We start from the raw sequence: 18,476 nt of genomic DNA, 5'->3' as shown, positions 1-18,476 counted from the left end.
ATCAATATTCTGAAAGAGAAAAGCTTTGTACTATTCAAAAAACCACTCAATCGATTGCGAAGCAAATAATGCCATTGATATGCAAATAAAATGCTTACTTGTTTCTTTTAGAGCTGCTCTCTTCATCAGAAATATGTAACGCACTAAGATAATAAGCAAGACTTTTTTAGACAAAGTCAAAGGACTACCTCAAATTCAAAAATAAGTAGCTCAATGGTTCTGCATAACAATATAAAGCCAAGAATAATGTCTATAGCAATATATGTCAAGAAGAGTATATATTTTATGCATAAAAAGGTCTAATCTTGAAATAAACTCTTTTCACAAGTCCTAAAGATATTGTCGAAATGCAAAGTATTAGAGAAAACCATAAACTTGAATAACCAAGTTCTCTTACATTATCTTTGATTACAATCAATAAGAACCTTACTTATTTGTTAGGTAAAACAAAAGAAATGTCTTAAACCAATAGAAGATCTACATAAGAAACTTTGATCTTCTTGATAAGCATTCTTTTGTTTTTGTTTGCAGTAAACAAATACTAATCACTTGAAACATCATTTATTCAAACGATAAAATATTCGTTTTTATGTCCAGCTTCATCCTCAATGTGGCTTTCTCGCCTCGTTTTTATTTACTCGGTGCAAAAGAAAAGAAAAAAAAATATAGAGTAAAAAGTTTATTTTTTTTTTCTATAAAAGACATGTCACCTTATTTTCAAAATAAACCAACCAACAGGGTTCTCGGGTAAACAGGGTCCCAATTTAAAGGGCCCTTTTTCCCTCGGAGATGTGAGATCTATCACTATCATTGGTTGATCGGAGCTTACATAAACGATTGTTTACGACCCTTTTTTACAATTTTAATGGATTGCTATTTCCATCTTTCTTTTTCTTTCTTTCTTTCTTTCTCATCAAAAAGAAGAGTGAACTAACGCGATGAACTATAATTATCGACCTGATAATTTATTGAAGCTACCAAGAGAAAAAAGATACAAGGTTTCTAAAGCCTGCCTTGGTTGTAGAGTAAAGAAAATAAAGGTAAGCAGTCATATTTTAATTGCAATAAGCTGCTAATGACAATTTTTTCTTAGTGTGATGGCTTACATCCTTGTATGCAGGTAAATAATGAATTACACGCTACCAAATTTTACTAATGTGTATTGTAATAGTGTAAAGGTATTTTCTATATAGAATGTAGAGAGAGAGTGAAAGAGAGAGAAAAAAAAGAAGCTTATTTTTATTCAAATAGCTCGAAACAGACATTGTTCTTTCTCAAGCGAAAATGCAGCAACTTATTCTACAGTCAGCACCTGTACAGAGGCACAACTAGAGGAAGAAAAATATCGCAAAAAAGCTTCAAGACCAAACATATCAGCCTTTTCTCTATCTAAAGAACAAGAGCTACTAAAGAAAACTTCCAGCCTATTAGATCGATTGAGTACATTGTCTCCAGGTGAAGGCAAGCGAGGTCGTTGGCTTGTAGATATCAACTTAATTTTTCAAGGTGATGCTAGCAACTGTATTTGTCGAGTTCCCTCACATGAAACAATTAATGCAAACTTGATTGACACGTTCTTTCACAATCTATATACGGTCTTTCCTATCCTGCCTAAATCTATATTTTATCGGCTGTTAGAACATCAAGATGCATTTATCACACCATGTTTGTTGTACAGTATTTATTGCAATGCAGCTCATAATGAAAACATGAACAAAGCAAACGAGTACTACCGTCATGCTCGACTGTTATTAGAGCGTGATTTGGATAGTCCTTCACTCAGTACAGTCGTGTCACTTTGCTTGCTTTCTATCTTTGAATCCAACCGAAGTTCTGCAGGACCTCATGCTGGACCCAATCATTCTCGTATCTTTAGTGACATGGCATGTCGTATGTGTTACGACTTCAAGCTACACAAGAGATACAGCAACCATCAGACGGTAGCAACGCTTGATGAAATCGAGCTACGTAAACGAACGTATTGGATATGCTATTGCTTGGACAAGATGAACAGTCTTGTGACTGGAAAACCTTTCCTGCTTTCTTCAAAAGATGTTGACATTGACTTGCCTATGGTGCTGGGTACGAATGATCCTAATGAATGCCAAATCAATATGTGCTTCCTGGAACACATTCAGTTGATGCAGATCAGTGAAGAGGCTTTAAATATGAAACTTCCAGACCGACAAGCAGGTGCTGTTCGACCAGCAGAAAACGAGCAATTTGTACTTAGTCTGGACAGGCAATTGCTATCATGGCTTAGAAGACTGCCACCTTCATTGCAATGGACAACGCTGTCTACGCAGACTACTCTTCGTTCTCATGCCTATAGTGTGCATTTACATCTCATTTACAACTACATATCCATTTATGTTCTACAACCTATCACATCCACGTCTCTATCATTATCGTCAAACTCTCTTTTAATTCAACAACGATGTAGTACGGTTGCTACTCATACTACACAATTTACGTGCGCCATACTTAATCAGCCTACATTAATTTTCTCATTTACTCTTGTTGCTGAAGCCATTATGGCAGCTGCTCGTATTCATCTTGTGGATTGTGCCGATGAAAGAGAAGACATTGCAAGACATTCACGCTATATGTTTCAACAATCACTCAGATGCCTTCGGTCTGTCTTGCAACAACGTGTTATTCCTAGTATTCATGAATTTACGACGATGATTGAGAAAGCATTAATAGATGCAGACACAGGTGATAGTAACAGTCGCAACAGTAGCCCCAAGGTTCATGTACTATCGCCTATCATTCCAAGGACCATAACCACACTTCCAAAGCAAGAGATTATGGACGATAGCTGGTCTCATGGACGACTCCCATCCAACAATGTATTCTCTTATGGACTGATATCACCTACATCAAGCACGGCTTCTTCTACAAACGATAAACATGATTCTCTATACTCACCATTATCCTTTCATCATTCTATACCCATCTCTTCTTCAGAAACAAAACAAGATCAAATGGAAATGTATTCTGGTATTTGGTCATCCAGATCTATTTATGATTTAGAACATTCATTCCCTCTTGCAAAAACAGTGCATCATCCGTTTAAAGAAGAAAACAAAAAAGACAAAGAAAAGGATACAAAGCCAAAGAAAACCGACATTTATGTTCCTCAAACCAATGCGACAAGCCGTTATGGCCTAGGAATCTATGCTTCTGCTCAACAGCATCATACTGAAGTGATTCGTCGTCATATACCAGAAATGATGTAAATGGTTTATCATGGCATGAAAAATAAAATACTAGATTGCTTTGTGTATATATGAGTACATCTGAATTCATTCTGTCTATAATCTAGTTTACCCTTCAAAAAAAACACATACACACACATTGGTTGTTGAAAAAAGGAACGTAGAACTTGTTCGGTTTTTCTTTTCTGACGTATAAAGATACCTGAATGCATACTTGCTTATAAACACTGTCACTACAGTGTTACTAATCACCTTTTTCTTACGTCGATGACAGATTTCTTCCATTAGTTACGCTGCTGGAAAATCAAATATTTGCACAACGCTATCATACAGCATGGAAAAAATTGCATCGCCTTTTGTGTAGAAAACGAATTAATCTTATTAAAGCCCTAGTTGTAGTTACAACAGAAAATTCTGTTTCATTTTAGAGTTTCAATCTACTTTCATTTGAAGATTTACAATTTCTTTGTGTGAAAAAAAAAATGACTAACCTGTTTAATGCTTTAAATTATGTTTTATTGCTTTAAAGTGAAAAGGTTTATTTCTTAGAGATAGCATTTGTTTATTTATTGATTTCCTAAACAATGTTTTTGAGCATATGCCCTAATTTGACCTTCATTTGCTCGGATGCGATTCATGCATAAGAATGACTCTTTCAAACTGAGAAACAAGCCTTATCAGAACAAAGATATACGAGGAGAGAGTGTCGATTTACAAAAGTATATGGGAGATGTAGCCAAAGAATGAGAGAAAGTAGTGGGTCCGTTGCTAGAAGAAGTGGAGTGCTTGTAGTAGCACTTTGCATATAAGCAATCTGGAGTAGAAGAGGATATATCAAGAAATTGAGTTCCATGTAAACGAGTGAGATTTCCACCATAAAAAAATGGACTTGACATTATTCTCATATAATCAATCAATTTACCAGCAAATTAGACGACTCAGATTGATATTGGCCATAGGAAGCCACGGAGTTGGGTCAAGAAAGCGGAATGAACAACAGAACGAGAGTATTTTAGTGTTACGCAAGGTAAGCATATGGCTATAATCTACTTCCGATGCTAAATTTGATATTGCTAATGATCTCTTAAAGGCACTGGCATTATGAAATGAGAGAAAAGTTCACAGAGAACAGAGCACGAGGGCTTATGCTATTATATGGTAAAGATGTTGCAATTTAGGTAGTAGTTAACAAAAAAGAGTGCCTTTTATAAGGAAGGGGGGGGAGGAAGAGCAAGTAGGAAAGGATTTGCTTGAAGGATTTAATTTCGTTCGTGCATAATAAACAAGTCTGGTGGATGTCTCATTATTTTCTTCAAGACAATTATAAGTCTATCAAAAATGATTCTTAGACGATGGCCTTGAGCTTGCTGCAAGAATTTGCAATAGTTGTTTATCGAAAGCGTAACTGTCATTCCATATCCTAGTTGAGTGTGAATCGCTTTAAGGTGCAAGCTACAGGAAAATAGTTTAGAAAAACCAGCGTTGGTGACACAAACAAAGGATATCATAACCATAGTTGAGCGAAATTCATGAATGGATGATTGCTCCAGGCCTTCAGGGATAGATATGAATTTGGGCTTAGATGGAATCTCAAGAATTAGTTTGATCAGTTAGTTTGTCTTTCTTATGGGCTGTGACCACTTGTTCAACTAATCAAAAGTAAAATGTTTGTGAACAATATCACCACAAGCCAAAATTATGGACTATTGAAATTTAAGACCTATCAACAGAAAACAAAGCTAGAGGTATAGAAGAGCTTTTGAGAAACTTTTTTAAAGGCTTTTATTTTTTGCTTCACGTAGACTATGACTAAAGCCTGTCAAGAGGTGGTCACAATTTTAAGAGATACAAAGGAAAAATACATAAAGTAATTAATCATGAACATTTATGCAAGTGTTTCTCGTCAATCAGAGAATTGAGAGAAGCACGAGTGGATGAAAGAAGTAGAGTTGGATTAAACGGAATTTCATTGAAGATAGTATTCCAATGAGCTTTCCAAATTTGACTCATGCCTTGGAATACTATTTCTTGAGCAGCTAACTCACTATTCTGAGTATAACAAATGGAATGGAAGTTCATATATCGGATTGCTTGTATGATATCATCAACAGTAGTGGTTGGCCATAAAAATCCAAATATAAGCTCTTTCCAAAAATGTGTTTTTGGAGGGCATAAAAAGAGCATATGATTGTCATTTTCAGTATAAAGGCCACACATTTGGCACAAAGGAGTTGGAAATCGTTTGGGCAAGAAACAATTCATACATATCTTTGTAGGCAACTTATAGTTTATATATCGATACACCACATTTTGCACAACGGCGGTAAGGGACAATGTCCAAAATGAGTCCCAAAAAGTAGAGGAAATGGTTGACAGGGTGGAAGGGGCAGGATAAGACTCCAAACAAGTCATTCGATATACCTTAGAGCTGATCCCATCACTCGGTTTCTTGGTAGATAGAACAGCAAAGCAGTTTAGAAAAGAGGCAAAGCTGAATCCTGCATTTATGTCTGAAGAGATGGCATTGGAGGGAGAAGATATCGCTAAATGACGTTAAAAAAAGGGAGCGACACCTATATTCCTTCTTGCTAAACCACGAACTAACCTCTGTTGAATTGTTTGCAACTCTTCGGGGATATTTTGAGGGAGCTTCCAAAGAATAATCTTGGAAAAATGATCGTACACTATGAGGTCATTAACTTGAATTTGACGCATAGCAGGAGGCAAAAAAGGTCGTCGAACATTCGTATAATGTATAACCACAGAGATTGGTAGTACCATACAAACTGCTGGATTGAACTCCATAGTATCAAAATTTCTAGGAAGTCTATCTATAGACGCATAGAGCAGTTGAATCGTACTGACTTTGTTAGTGGCGCCATTGGATCGATTTATAAATTCTCTTGTAGATGGGAAGAGCAAAGGAGCTTGTACATGTGAGGCCCCTGTGACATTATGCATATGAAGCCGAATGATTTTCAGCCAATGTGCTAAAGAACGATTCAAAAGCAAAGAAAAGGTCCAGCGAAAAAAACAGTGCGTCTCTTTGTAGCAGAGGGACCAAGATACCCAATCTACCCTTGTCTTTCAGAAGTACCAACGTTGACCAAGCTATTCGAGGGAAAATCTGTCTATTCAAAAATTGGCTTGCTAATGATCGAATACGAGACAGCTCTTGTGTACTGAGAGGAATGACTCAACATAAGTACTAGCATTTAGATAGGATCAACGTGTTGGCGATGGTGGCACGTCCTACACACGAAAGCGATCTACCCGAATGCATTTGGAAATGAGACTGAATCTTGACAAACAGGGCTTCGAAAAAGCTTTGTTTTTGAGCAATTGACTGAATGAAAGGAAAGCCTAAGTATATTGCAGGCTGTAGATCATCTGCGGAATATAGTTTTTCAATTTGCAGCGGTTGAAGATGACGGCGTCAAAAGGAAGAGGAATTGCGTCCGGACAAAGACACTGCTTCAACTTTTGAATAGTTGATCTTCGCATTTGATGCTCTACAATAGCGCTCAATATGCTGCATCACTCGCGTCAAGTCATCAGGATCGTGTATAAAAACCATCGCATCATCAGCATAGCACAAAATTTTGGTAGCAATTGAGGTTGGCCAAACAGTGATTTGATTTCGAAGCTCAGGGCGTAGTCTTAGTTGATACCCCTCAATCGCTTCGTTTTGAAGAATAGCTCGCAATAAAGGATCAAATGCAAGGCTATACAAAACAGGGGAAATTGGTCGCCTTGCTTTAGTCCACGCTTCTTGACAAATGACGGTGTAAAGAAACCATTGACATTTACTTTGATCTGATTACCGGAAAGCAAGTTGCCTATTGTGTTTACTATGGACTCTGGGAATCCAAATTCTACCAAAACTTGATTGAGATACTTCAGATTCACATGATCATACGCTTTCTCCTGGTCTAGCATCAGTGCTAAATCATAGTCTTCTTCTTGGCGATTATTCCGGGCCTTAATCCAACGCTGTTGGGCATCGGAATACTGACAAATATAATGGATTTACAGAAAAATATAGGTATATTTCTCTGTAAATCCATTACATTCATAAGTTCCTTACATCTACGGCTATTACTATGATCGTTTTATGCCTTTAATTTTAATTTTTGTATAGATATCACAAAATTTAATGGTTAGATTTTTTATCTGTGTTGGTGTTGGCCATACACGTCTTACTGTTGACGAGTCGCACAAGTAGTCCCAATTCATGAGAAAGGCAACCCGACTGATCCAGTCAATTACTGCATAATTAGCCTGACTACTACTTCCAGAAAATCACTTGGAACATGCATTAAGGAACCTCTCCATAGCCAAGCATCGTCCTTAAACACTGCTCAAGATGGCAAAAGTGCACTTGACCAAGCTCTTTATCTCTCAAAGATTAGTAAATTGTTTTCAGAGGTTCAACGACATTTCGATTCAGTAATATTCCTAGATCTGATCAGATGATATCGCATCAATGATCTCTTGTTTACTTGATTTTGTTGGTGGTTCATCTAAATCTCTTCTTTTGTATATCAAAAAGGCTTCCTTGTCAGGGCATATACACTTGAAACGCATGGGCGTCATTTCAACGTAACACAATCATTCAAATAAACAAGTGGCTTACATAACAATTTGTCTCGGAACTTGTTATCCCGACATATATAAAAGTAACCAAAAAGTAAGCATTTCTTTTTATTTCCTTTATCAGCAAAAAAAAAAAGATGAGATTGATTATTCGTGAAGATTATGATGAGGTATCTGAATTTGTAGGTAAATCTTTTTCTGGGACAAGTTGTATACCATGTCACTCACTTGTTTCAACAGCAAACTATATCAAGGAACGCATCAAACAATTTGGACCTACAGAAGAAAAACCCTTTGTCCTTGGCCTGCCTACAGGTTCCTCGCCTATTGGTGTCTATAAGAGGCTGGTAGAGATGTACAAGGTAGGCCAAGTCAGTTTCAAGCATGTCGTCACTTTTAATATGGATGAATATGTGGGATTACCCCGTGACCATCCAGAATCCTACCATTCGTTTATGTGGAAGAATTTGTTTATGCATGTTGATATTCAGCCAAGTAATGTTCATATCTTGGATGGTAATGCTCCTGATTTAGATGAAGAGTGCAAAAAGTTTGAAGCAGACATAGCGTGTGCAGGAGGTATTGAGCTCTTTTTGGGTGGTATTGGCCCTGATGGCCATATTGCTTTTAATGAACCTGGGTCTTCCTTGACTTCGCGAACACGCGTTAAGACCTTGGCCTATGAAACGATTATTGCCAATGCTCGCTTCTTTGATGGCGATATTGCCAAAGTGCCCAAATTAGCCTTGACTGTGGGTGTGGCGTAAGTAGATATAATTTTAGAGTATCATATCTCATCCTGTCTAGCACTGTGATGGATGCGCGTGAAGTGGTTGTGCTTATTACAGGTGCACACAAGGTAAAATGACGAATATATATATATATATATATATCTTATGACGTATTCTTTTATGGTGTTTGTTAGGCTATTGCATTAGCAAAATGTATAGAAGAAGGCGTCAATCATATGTGGACAGTCTCTGCTATTCAAATGCATCCAAAAGGTCTAATCGTGTGTGATGAAGATGCTACATTAGAACTCCATGTGAAGGTAAATGACCATGTAATGCTTATGCTCATATCTATAGACTGTGAAATATTTTAAATCCATTGAACATGTTCATCACTCACTTATTGGGTCAGAAAACTTATCGCTTCAAGGAGGAGTAAAGCAGCTAAGAACTGTGTTATCCTCTTCTAGCCATAGACCTTCTACTCCTATGGAATAAATTCTTTCAGTCACGAAATTTTTTCTTTTCTTTTTCTTTTCTTTCATTGAAACACTATGGACGTCTCTTCTCATAATAACTGGGAATCAGATAATGCACATGGGGCTAATCGTCGTCCTATGCGAATGTCTGGTAGAGAAGATGGAGGGAACAATATTCCCTTCTCTAAGATGGTGTTTGATGGTAAACGAATGAGAAAAGCAATCCAAAGAAGAACCGTCGATTATAATCACAGTGTAGCAAGGTGGATGCAGGTTAGATCCTTTTTTGAAATAAACTACTTGATCTTCAAACACGATTTCTTTGTTTTTCTTTGTTGTTGCTGTTGTTGTGCTTGTATATATATTGATTATGTCTATAGGAACGAGTATGGATTCGTGACAGAAGAGATACGCGCTATTTGAGGCCTGATCCCAACTTTATTGTCAATGTAAGTTGTGTTGTTTCGAATGAAGCTCATCTTGTCTAGTTATTACCACCCGTGGCTTATCTTGACAATCCTATCAATGCAGTTACTACGAAATTCATCCATACCTCTACCAACAAAATACGATTTCCTGTCAATGTTGTTCGTGTAAGTAGAACAAGTGTGTAACAAACCCTTGTTGATTTCGTTTAGTGGACACCAGAAGGACGTCGTTTGATCACTGGCTCATCCAGTGGTGAATTCACATTATGGAATGGTCTTACGTTTAACTTCGAGACCATCTTACAAGCTCATGATTCCGCAGTGCGTGCCATGAATTGGTCTCATAACGATAACTGGATGGTCACAGGAGATCACAGCGGTATTATTAAGTACTGGCAGTCCAACATGAGTAACCTCAAGATCATACAGGGACACAAAGAAGCTATTCGAGATTTGACATTTGCACCTTCAGATACTCGGTTTGCTACTTGTTCAGATGATTCGTTGATCAAAATATGGGATTTCAATACAGGCACTGAAGAGAAGCAATTAACAGGCCATGGTTGGGATGTCAAATGTGTTGATTGGCATCCATACAAGTCTTTATTGGCTTCAGGAAGTAAAGATAATCTGATCAAGCTATGGGATCCAAAGACAGGCAAGAATATCACTACATTGTAAGTCACATAGGTATCTACATAGTTGATAACATCATGATTAGGCATGGACATAAAAATACAGTCTTGGCCTTACAATGGAATCAGAATGGTAATTGGTTAGTCACTGCAGGTAGAGATCAACTCGTCAAAATATACGATATCAGAACCATGAAAGAACTTCAGATCTTTAGGGGTCATAAAAAGGAGATTTGCTGTAAGTTGTATGTATATAAAAGTTTGTTACTTATATCCTATAGCTGCTAAATGGCATCCTCAACATGAAAGATTGCTGGCAACAGGTGGTTCTGATGGTGCCCTGATGTTCTGGATGACAGGTCAAGATCAACCTGTTGGAGAACAAGAGACAGCGCATGAATCCAACGTATGGTCTTTGGATTGGCACCCTGTTGGCCATATACTTGTGAGTGGTTCCAATGATCATACAACTCGGTTCTGGACTCGACCTCGTCCCGGTGAATTAACTACAGACAAGTTTGATTCCAGCCAACACCATGAAGAAGAAGTAGCCACCATGAAACCCTCAGAAGAATATACTCGACAACAGTTTACAGAACCTCCTCCCTTCAGACCTCACACGATATCTCAACCCTCCAAGATTGAACCTCCTCCTTTTAGACCTGTGAATGCTCTACGCCCTGCCATGGACAATAATGGTCCTCCACCCTTTCGTCCTAATAACTTTGACATGTCTGCACCCCCTCCATTCAGACCACCTAATATGATGGATAACAACCCAATGATGCGACAAAATAACAATAGGCCCAATAATAACAATATGCGTCCATTTGGTAGAGGCAATGGAGGACAAATGCAACAGAGACAGAATAACAATCAACCAGGCTATCGACCTCCACCTCCAATGATGAATAATGCAAGATTTAGCAATATGATGAATAATAATGACCAACAGCAGAGAATGAATACGAACAATGGCATGAAGAGACCTTATCAGCAATTCAATGAAGGTCCTGGTTATAGACCTCCTCCTCCCTTTAACGGTTCTCCACAAAGAGACATGAATAACAAAAAAATGAGACGTTGGAATTAACTCTTTTTATTAATAAACCTATGTCTTTTTTCTATATTCATAAAAGTGAGGTGCTAATTCTGCAAGCCAATCAGGCTCAATCACTGTCAAATCCCGCATGTAGGCTTGTGTTGTCTCAACGACTTCATGAAACACAACACATTTAGGCGTTCGATTGAACAAGACAGAGTTAGGATGAATGTTTAACAAGACACCGTCCCTGACTGTCCTGAAGCGTCCACTGCCATCTGGTTCTGCTATAGCAGCTTGAGAGAAATAGCCACTTGTGATACATTTTCTAACATCTCGGCTAGCAGCTAATCTTCCTTCAGCTGTATTAGGGTATTTTGAAGTAGCACTGACCAAAGGAATATCAAATCGCTTCAAATATTTGATCAGCTGTAATCGAATAGACATGGCTCTTGATAATGCCTTGAAGTTCAGGAATCGATCATGGCACCATTTGCCAGACTTGTTTCCCTTATTGATAAATGCATTATAGACATTAATCAATGAAAGTGTATCGCCTTCTTCTACCCAGAATTTACGTCTTGATTCATGAATAATCTCGCGTGGTACTTTGGATGGTTGAATAAAGATGTTTTGTACAGAAGTCATGGCTGCAATTGTCACAATTTCATGACTACAGCCAAATTCTTTTGAGGCCAATAAGATTCTGGCAAGCATAGGATCAAGAGGGAATTCAGCCAGTTGCATACCAAGAGGAATGGTCAGTCTGCCTACATCATCCAAAGCCTTAAGAGAATAAAGCAGTTCAAGTGCTCTTGTCATCAATTCAGCAGGTGGTGGTGTAATAAAATCAAACCGAAGTACATTATCAATACCCAATGCCTTGAGTTGTAGAATAATGGGTGCCAAATTACTCCTATACAGAAACAAGTCAATCCTGTATATAAAGAGGAAGGGGAGGTTTTACCTTTGGATTTCAGGAATACTGGTGTCTCTTAATGATTGATATGTTTCTTCTGTATAGAGTCTGAATGCTTTGCCTGGTTTCACACGACCTGCACGACCTGCTCTTTGTAATGCTGAAGCCTTAGAGATGGGAGTAACCACCAAGGCTTCCATACCCGTTTTTGGATTATTAGCTCGGACCTAATCTATCAACACACCTTGATATAACTAACAGAACATACCTTAACAAAACCAGTATCAATCACATAAACAACACCATCCAATGTGACGGATGCCTCAGCTATATTGGTGGATACAATCACCTTTCTAGTGTATTTTGGGGTGGGTTCGAATACCTGTAGTTGCTCTTCCACTGTAAGACCAGCATAAAGAGGAAGAGGCATGACAGACAGACTGTTTTTAGGGAGACTACCATGATGTTAAAAGCAGTTTACCGTGAGTGATACTTACGTCTTTCCGCGATCATATATCTCTTCCACTACTTTATCAATTTCTTCTCTACCGGTCAAGAAGATCAAGATGTCACCTGCAGGTTCTTTTAGATGGATATCAAACACAGTCTGAATACATGTCTCGACATAGTCTACTACAGGCTTATCCACATACAGAATATCGACAGGAAACATTCTTCCTTCCAATGAAATAATCTTTGCAGTGTCATTCTTTGGATCTCTTGTTGTGTTTGTATTAAAGAATCGATAAAACTGTTCTGCGTCCATAGTTGCAGAAGAAATGATCACTTTAAGATCAGGTCTTTTTCTTTGAACCCTATACGGCTGTCAATGTATGCTTCAACAAACTGTCTTTCTTACTTTTTAATTACGCCAATAAGGACATCTGTATACAGACTTCTTTCATGGGCTTCATCAATCATAATCACACTGTAATTGGACAGCATAGGATCAATCATTGTTTCGCGGAAAAGCATACCATCTGTCATGTATTTGATCTTTGTTTTATCGCTTGTTTGGTCATCAAATCGAATCAGATAGCCTACTTGTGCACCCAAATTACAATTCATTTCTTCTGCTACACGCTGTGCTACTGAAGTAGCAGCTATTCTTCTAGGCTATTGACATAAATGAGTATATAAGGCCATACACAAAAAGAGGGAGGCAGTTTACCTGAGTACAGGCTATTTGTTTGCCATGAGTTGCCCATCCTGATTCCATAAGGTATTGGGGTATTTCTATACACATGATCATTAAGTGATCTATGAAACAAATTATGATGACTTACGTGTTGTTTTACCACAACCCGTTTGTCCGACCACAATAACAGTTTGATATGTTTCTACAAGATATAAAAGTTCCCTTCTAAGTTTGAATACAGGCAAGCGTTCTCGTTGTTGCTTTAAAGTTAAATGGCGATATTGTTTATCGGCATGAGCAACAACAGCTTCACCTGTTTCGTTTTCTGTATCTCTATCTAAAGAACTTCCTATACATTCTAAGTTCTACTGGTGTTTGTAGCTGATAGACATACCTGGTGCAAGTGTTCCTGGTTTCCAAAAAGACATTTGAATTACGAGAGAAAGAAAATAATAAAAAAGGACTTTTGACAGCATTGAATTCTAATTCAGCATTCATGGCCTGGAAATGCTTACCAAATTGTCAATAGAAAAGGCGTATATTTGATTTAAGAAAATGAATGACACTTTATATTCATTACTTTATATCAAAATAAAGGACTCTTGTTTTTTTTTTTCAGTCAATGAAAACCATATATTCTTTGATTTTAATCTGATAAAATAGAATTGTTATTTTCCAACTTTCATATGACAATTCCGATTTGCACGGCAACAAGTTGTCTCTTAATTTAGTAGTCAAACAGTGTTGCAAACGAACGCCAAGACATGAATGATTCAGAAAAGGTGTTACCAGAATAATCGAGATGACTAAAGTATGACCGGTTTAAATCGCCTTTTATAGGGTGTATGTTCGATACGGATTTCTGTGCACTTCTCCTAATCGAGATTAATTTTCTATTTCCATGCAGAAAATACTCTAGCACACTTACTTTAAGCCAATCATGGTGCTTGTTGCACTTTGTTTCTAGAAGACTTCAATCTCGATTCATGTACCCTTCCCTTTTTTTGATTCCCATTTTTATACAATACCAACGTAATCACGAATGCTATTTCAGTCGACTGTCATATGGAGGAATTTTCTGTTGCTCAAAACGAACTCAGCAACCCTTTCCTTTTTGCCCGTATATATAAACTCGGCCGATTTTTTTTATTTTGTAAAAAAAAAAAAAAAAATCAAAATGGCACGAAAAAAGTCAAAAGAAAAAGACAACGCATTACCCATTGCAGACAATGACAAAAAGAAAAAAGAATCAATTCCTATGTACAAACTGTTTCGCTTTGCAACACCTATGGAGCGTATCTTGATTTTTGTTGCTTTTATTTGTTCAGCAGCAGGTGGTGCACTTAATCCGGTGTCCATTATTATTTACGGTGCTTATATTTCTAACTTGACAGGAAATTTGGGTGATACCAGTTCATTGTTACCTAGTACATTACCCGTCATTCATACCATGACCTATATCGGCACAGGCGTACTTGTTGCGTCTTATGTCTCCAATTGTCTCTGGATCGTAACAGGCGAAAGACAAGCTCGACGTATTCGTACTCTTTATGTTCATGCTGTGTTGCGTCAAGACATGAGTTGGTACGATAAAGCAGCAGAAGGTTCTCTCAATACTCGCTTAGCAACAGACACACAGTTGATTCAAGATGGCATTTCCGAGAAATTTGGTCAACTTGTCATGCTGACAGCACAATTTGTTGCAGGATTTGTCGTTGCTTTTATCAAAGGTATATAGAAAAAGTGAAATGAAAACATATTAACACGTATCTTCATAGGCTGGCGACTTGCAGTCATCATGCTGGCAGTTACACCACTTCTTTTAGCAGCAGGAGGAGCTATGGGTTTCTTTATTACCAAATATACCAAGAAAACGCAAGACACATACGCTTTAGCTGGTGCAGTAGCTGAACAAGTCTTTAATTCGATCCGTACTGTCTATGCTTTCTCTCTACAAAATCGGTTTTCTGAGCGCTATGAAAAACAACTTGAGAGTGCATGTAAGACAGGCATTCGTCGAGGCCTGAGTCTTGCATTAGGTTTCGCATTTTTTATGTTTTCTCTGTTTGGTATTTATGCCATTGCTCTCTGGTACGGTTCTAAACTTGTGGGCGACGGTGCTCTTACAGGGCCTACGGTTCTGGTCGTCTTTTTGGCCATGATCATGGGCTGTACAAGTTTACTTCAACTGCCCTCCAATTTATCTGCTGTCTCCACTGCTTCTGGTGCTGCCTACAAAATCTTTAGTACCATTGACCGTGTTCCTGACATTGATCCTGATTCTGATCAAGGCGTTGTTCCAGACACTCTATCAGGTGCGATCGAATTCAAAAATGTCATGTTCAAGTACCCTACACGTCCTGACTTGACTATTCTTCAAGATCTATCACTTTCGGTCAAACCAGGCATGACGATCGCCTTTGTGGGTCCATCTGGATCCGGTAAATCCACCACGGTTCAGCTTCTGCAACGATTTTATGATCCTCTGGCAGGCACCATCACGTTAGATGGTCACGATTTGAAACATATCAATGTACGTTGGTTACGTCAACAAATAGGTGTTGTAAGTCAAGAACCTGTCTTATTTAATACTACCATTCGACAAAACTTACTCTTGGGTACCAATAAAGAAGTCAGCGAACAAGAGGTGATCCATGCTTGTAAAGAAGCCAACTGCCATATGTTTATCAGTCAACTTCCTCAAGGTTATGATACGCTTGTGGGTGAGCATGGCGGTATGCTTTCTGGAGGTCAAAAACAACGTATAGCTATTGCTCGCGCTATCCTCAAGAATCCTACTTTATTGTTGCTTGATGAGGTATACAACGATTTGTCTCATAGCACAAAACTCATATATATATATATATATACATATATATTTTTGATTCATAGGCTACATCTGCTTTAGATACTCAATCTGAGCGTCTAGTACAACATGCTCTTGATCGTGCTGCTGTTAACCGTACTACCATTGTAGTTGCGCATCGCCTTTCTACCATTATCAATGCTGATCTCATTGTTGTATTGGATCATGGTGAGATTGTAGAACAAGGCAAACACAATGACCTCTTGCAATTAAACGGTGTCTATGCAAACCTTGTACGCAAACAACAAATCGATACTCAAAAGATTGAAGATGTTACAGACAATGCTGCCCAAAATAACTCGGAACTCGATACCGAAAAGCTGTTGGAACAAGAACAACTTGAAGTACAACAACAAGCACAAGAAAACCAAGGCCTTGAGGAAACCCATAGTCATAGTACCATTGGCAATGCACTTCAGGAACAACCTGACGAGAAAAAAGAAGTTAACAACGCATTCCATAGTCGCCATAGTTCTGTCACCATCAATGCCTACGACCTCAAACTCAAGCAAAAGAAAGAAGAAAAGAAATCCATGAAGAAACAAAAAGCACCTGTCTTTAGGGTATTTATGCAAATGCGCCCTGAATGGAAATTGATTGCTACTGGTATGATCGGTGCTGCTATTGCAGGTTCTGTCTTTCCTATCTATAGTTTCTTGTTTGCTAAAGTGATTACGATTATCAGTGTGCCCGGTGGTAATGTGAATCCAGGACCTATGCAAGGCACCAACCTGTATTCTTTTCTTTTCTTTGTGCTTGGTATCTGTGCCTTTATTGGTTTTGCTGCTCAACTCTTATCGTTTGAAGTAGCTGGTGAACTCTATACCAAACGCCTCCGCTCTCAAATCTTTGCTGCTTATATGCGACAAGAAATCGGTTATTTTGATCGTGAAGAAAACAATGCAGGTGCTCTCACGTCTCGACTGGCAATTGATGCTCGTAACGTCAATGAAATGGTAACTAAAGTCTGGGGCGATGTGACTCAGCTTTGCGTTACGCTTATTGTGGGTCTGGTTATTGCTTTTGTGTATTCTTGGGCACTTACTTTAATTATTTTGTGTTTGGCTCCCTTTCTGATGGCAGCCACGGGTTATGAGGCCAAGATCCATCGTGGTTTTGAAGACAAGACAAAGAAGGCCAATTCTGAAAGTGGTGAAGTAGCTGGTGAAGCAATTCGTGAGATCCGTACTGTAGCAGGCCTCAACAAGCAACATCATTTTGAAGAGCGTTACTTTTATGCCACAGATCATCCTCATCGCCTTGCTCAACGTAAAGCCTACTTTTCATCAATTGGTTATGCTCTGAACCGTGGTATCACGATTTATACTTCGGTCGTTGGCTTCTATGCTGGTGTTCGCTTGATTATCAATGGAAATATCAATTTTGAGCAAATGTTTACTGCCATGACCGTCATCATGACAGCCGCACAAACGGCCGGTAGAAGTTCCGTGTTTGCCAGTACGTTTGCCAAAGCTAAGTACTCTGCCATTGCTTCTTTTAATGTGATTGACCGTCGTCCTGACATCGATCCTGAATTAGAAGGATTAGAGCCTGCTGTCGGTAGTATTCGTGGTGATGTTGAGTTTCAAGATATCAAATTTGCTTATCCTGCTCGTCCAGATATTCCTATCTTTAATGGCAAGTTCAACCTGAAAGGCAAAGCGGGTCAGACCATTGCTCTTGTGGGTCCCTCTGGATGCGGTAAGTCAACGACGATTGGTATGCTTCAGCGATGGTATGATCCCATGGAAGGCACTGTCTCTCTTGACGAAACCAACGTCAAGTCTTATACTGTCAACAACTTGAGATCACATCAAGCACTTGTAGGACAAGAGCCTGTCTTATTTGATCTTGGTATTATTGACAACATTTGTTTTGGTGTTGATGAAGGAAAAGAAGTGACGCAAGAACAAGTAGAAGAAGCTTGTAGAGCAGCAAATATCCATGATTTTATCATGAGTCTTCCTGAGGGCTATAAGACGCGTGTAGGTGACAAAGGCTCTCAATTATCTGGTGGCCAAAAACAACGTATTGCGATTGCCCGTGCTTTGATCCGTAAACCCCGTGTGTTGCTGTTGGATGAAGCCACTTCTGCCCTTGACAGTGATAGTGAGCGTGTTGTTCAAGAAGCATTAGATAACATTCTTGAAGAAGGTGGCAGAACGACTATTACCATTGCTCATCGTCTCTCTACTATTCAGAACTCTGACTTGATCTGTGTTATCAAAGACGGTCGTGTTATTGAACAAGGTACTCACTGGGAATTGTTAGAATTGAACAATGTTTATGCAGAATTAGTACATGAACAATCCTTATCAATGCTTTAATGTATATAGAGATATATTTAGATATAATACTAATAACTTTCTTTTAATAAACTACTATTACTATTCTTTTTTATGCATCGGCAGTAGTTAAAGC

General features: G+C 38.4%; 7 protein-coding genes across 7 annotated transcripts; 4 read left to right on the top strand and 3 right to left on the bottom strand.

Annotated features, from left to right (window-relative positions):
- Positions 1 to 919: 919 nt before the first annotated feature.
- B0P05DRAFT_230019 (fungal-specific transcription factor domain-containing protein) lies at positions 920 to 3,244 on the top strand (the record flags this gene model as incomplete). The annotated part of the gene is made up of 4 exons (XM_051573278.1): positions 920 to 1,040; positions 1,094 to 1,120; positions 1,172 to 1,178; positions 1,252 to 3,244. The coding sequence occupies exons 1-4, from the start codon at positions 939 to 941 to the stop codon at positions 3,240 to 3,242; spliced, it is 2,127 nt and encodes a 708-aa protein (XP_051431902.1). The 5' UTR covers positions 920 to 938.
- Positions 3,245 to 4,480: 1,236 nt separating this feature from the next.
- B0P05DRAFT_476228 (uncharacterized protein) lies at positions 4,481 to 4,810 on the bottom strand (the record flags this gene model as incomplete). The annotated part of the gene is made up of 1 exon (XM_051574891.1): positions 4,481 to 4,810. A coding segment is annotated over one exon (330 nt), but the record flags the coding sequence as incomplete, so codon positions are not given.
- Positions 4,811 to 7,942: 3,132 nt separating this feature from the next.
- Positions 7,943 to 9,426, top strand: B0P05DRAFT_554505 (glucosamine-6-phosphate isomerase 1). The gene is made up of 5 exons (XM_051579682.1): positions 7,943 to 8,003; positions 8,058 to 8,580; positions 8,625 to 8,676; positions 8,743 to 8,868; positions 8,906 to 9,426. The coding sequence occupies exons 1-5, from the start codon at positions 7,955 to 7,957 to the stop codon at positions 9,044 to 9,046; spliced, it is 891 nt and encodes a 296-aa protein (XP_051431900.1). The 5' UTR covers positions 7,943 to 7,954; the 3' UTR covers positions 9,047 to 9,426.
- On the top strand, positions 9,103 to 11,183 carry B0P05DRAFT_574086 (WD40-repeat-containing domain protein; the record flags this gene model as incomplete). The annotated part of the gene is made up of 6 exons (XM_051581545.1): positions 9,103 to 9,300; positions 9,408 to 9,476; positions 9,516 to 9,620; positions 9,666 to 10,132; positions 10,177 to 10,328; positions 10,372 to 11,183. The coding sequence occupies 6 exons, from the start codon at positions 9,103 to 9,105 to the stop codon at positions 11,181 to 11,183; spliced, it is 1,803 nt and encodes a 600-aa protein (XP_051431899.1).
- An 857-nt stretch (positions 11,184 to 12,040) lies between these two features.
- On the bottom strand, positions 12,041 to 12,931 carry B0P05DRAFT_229953 (uncharacterized protein). Its single transcript, XM_051573277.1, has 6 exons — positions 12,911 to 12,931; positions 12,705 to 12,866; positions 12,549 to 12,624; positions 12,320 to 12,506; positions 12,100 to 12,244; positions 12,041 to 12,048 (listed from the first exon to the last, which is right to left on the bottom strand). The coding sequence occupies exons 2-5, from the start codon at positions 12,757 to 12,759 to the stop codon at positions 12,179 to 12,181; spliced, it is 384 nt and encodes a 127-aa protein (XP_051431898.1). The 5' UTR covers positions 12,760 to 12,866; positions 12,911 to 12,931; the 3' UTR covers positions 12,041 to 12,048; positions 12,100 to 12,178.
- Positions 12,932 to 13,792, bottom strand: B0P05DRAFT_229952 (uncharacterized protein). The gene is made up of 6 exons (XM_051573276.1): positions 13,705 to 13,792; positions 13,584 to 13,652; positions 13,338 to 13,538; positions 13,223 to 13,287; positions 13,029 to 13,159; positions 12,932 to 12,979 (listed from the first exon to the last, which is right to left on the bottom strand). Exons 2-5 carry the CDS (start codon positions 13,615 to 13,617, stop codon positions 13,109 to 13,111), a joined length of 351 nt encoding a protein of 116 aa, XP_051431897.1. The 5' UTR covers positions 13,618 to 13,652; positions 13,705 to 13,792; the 3' UTR covers positions 12,932 to 12,979; positions 13,029 to 13,108.
- Positions 13,793 to 14,267: 475 nt separating this feature from the next.
- Positions 14,268 to 18,438, top strand: B0P05DRAFT_496423 (P-loop containing nucleoside triphosphate hydrolase protein). Its single transcript, XM_051575390.1, has 3 exons — positions 14,268 to 14,919; positions 14,968 to 16,007; positions 16,082 to 18,438. The coding sequence occupies exons 1-3, from the start codon at positions 14,367 to 14,369 to the stop codon at positions 18,380 to 18,382; spliced, it is 3,894 nt and encodes a 1,297-aa protein (XP_051431896.1). The 5' UTR covers positions 14,268 to 14,366; the 3' UTR covers positions 18,383 to 18,438.
- The last annotated feature ends 38 nt before the right edge of the window (positions 18,439 to 18,476 follow it).

The sequence above is a fragment of the Gilbertella persicaria genome (assembly GCF_025201335.1).
Source record: "Gilbertella persicaria strain CBS 190.32 chromosome Unknown B0P05scaffold_40, whole genome shotgun sequence".
Classification (NCBI taxonomy): domain Eukaryota; kingdom Fungi; phylum Mucoromycota; class Mucoromycetes; order Mucorales; family Choanephoraceae; genus Gilbertella; species Gilbertella persicaria.
This window is presented reverse-complemented; position numbering and strand designations above follow the sequence as displayed.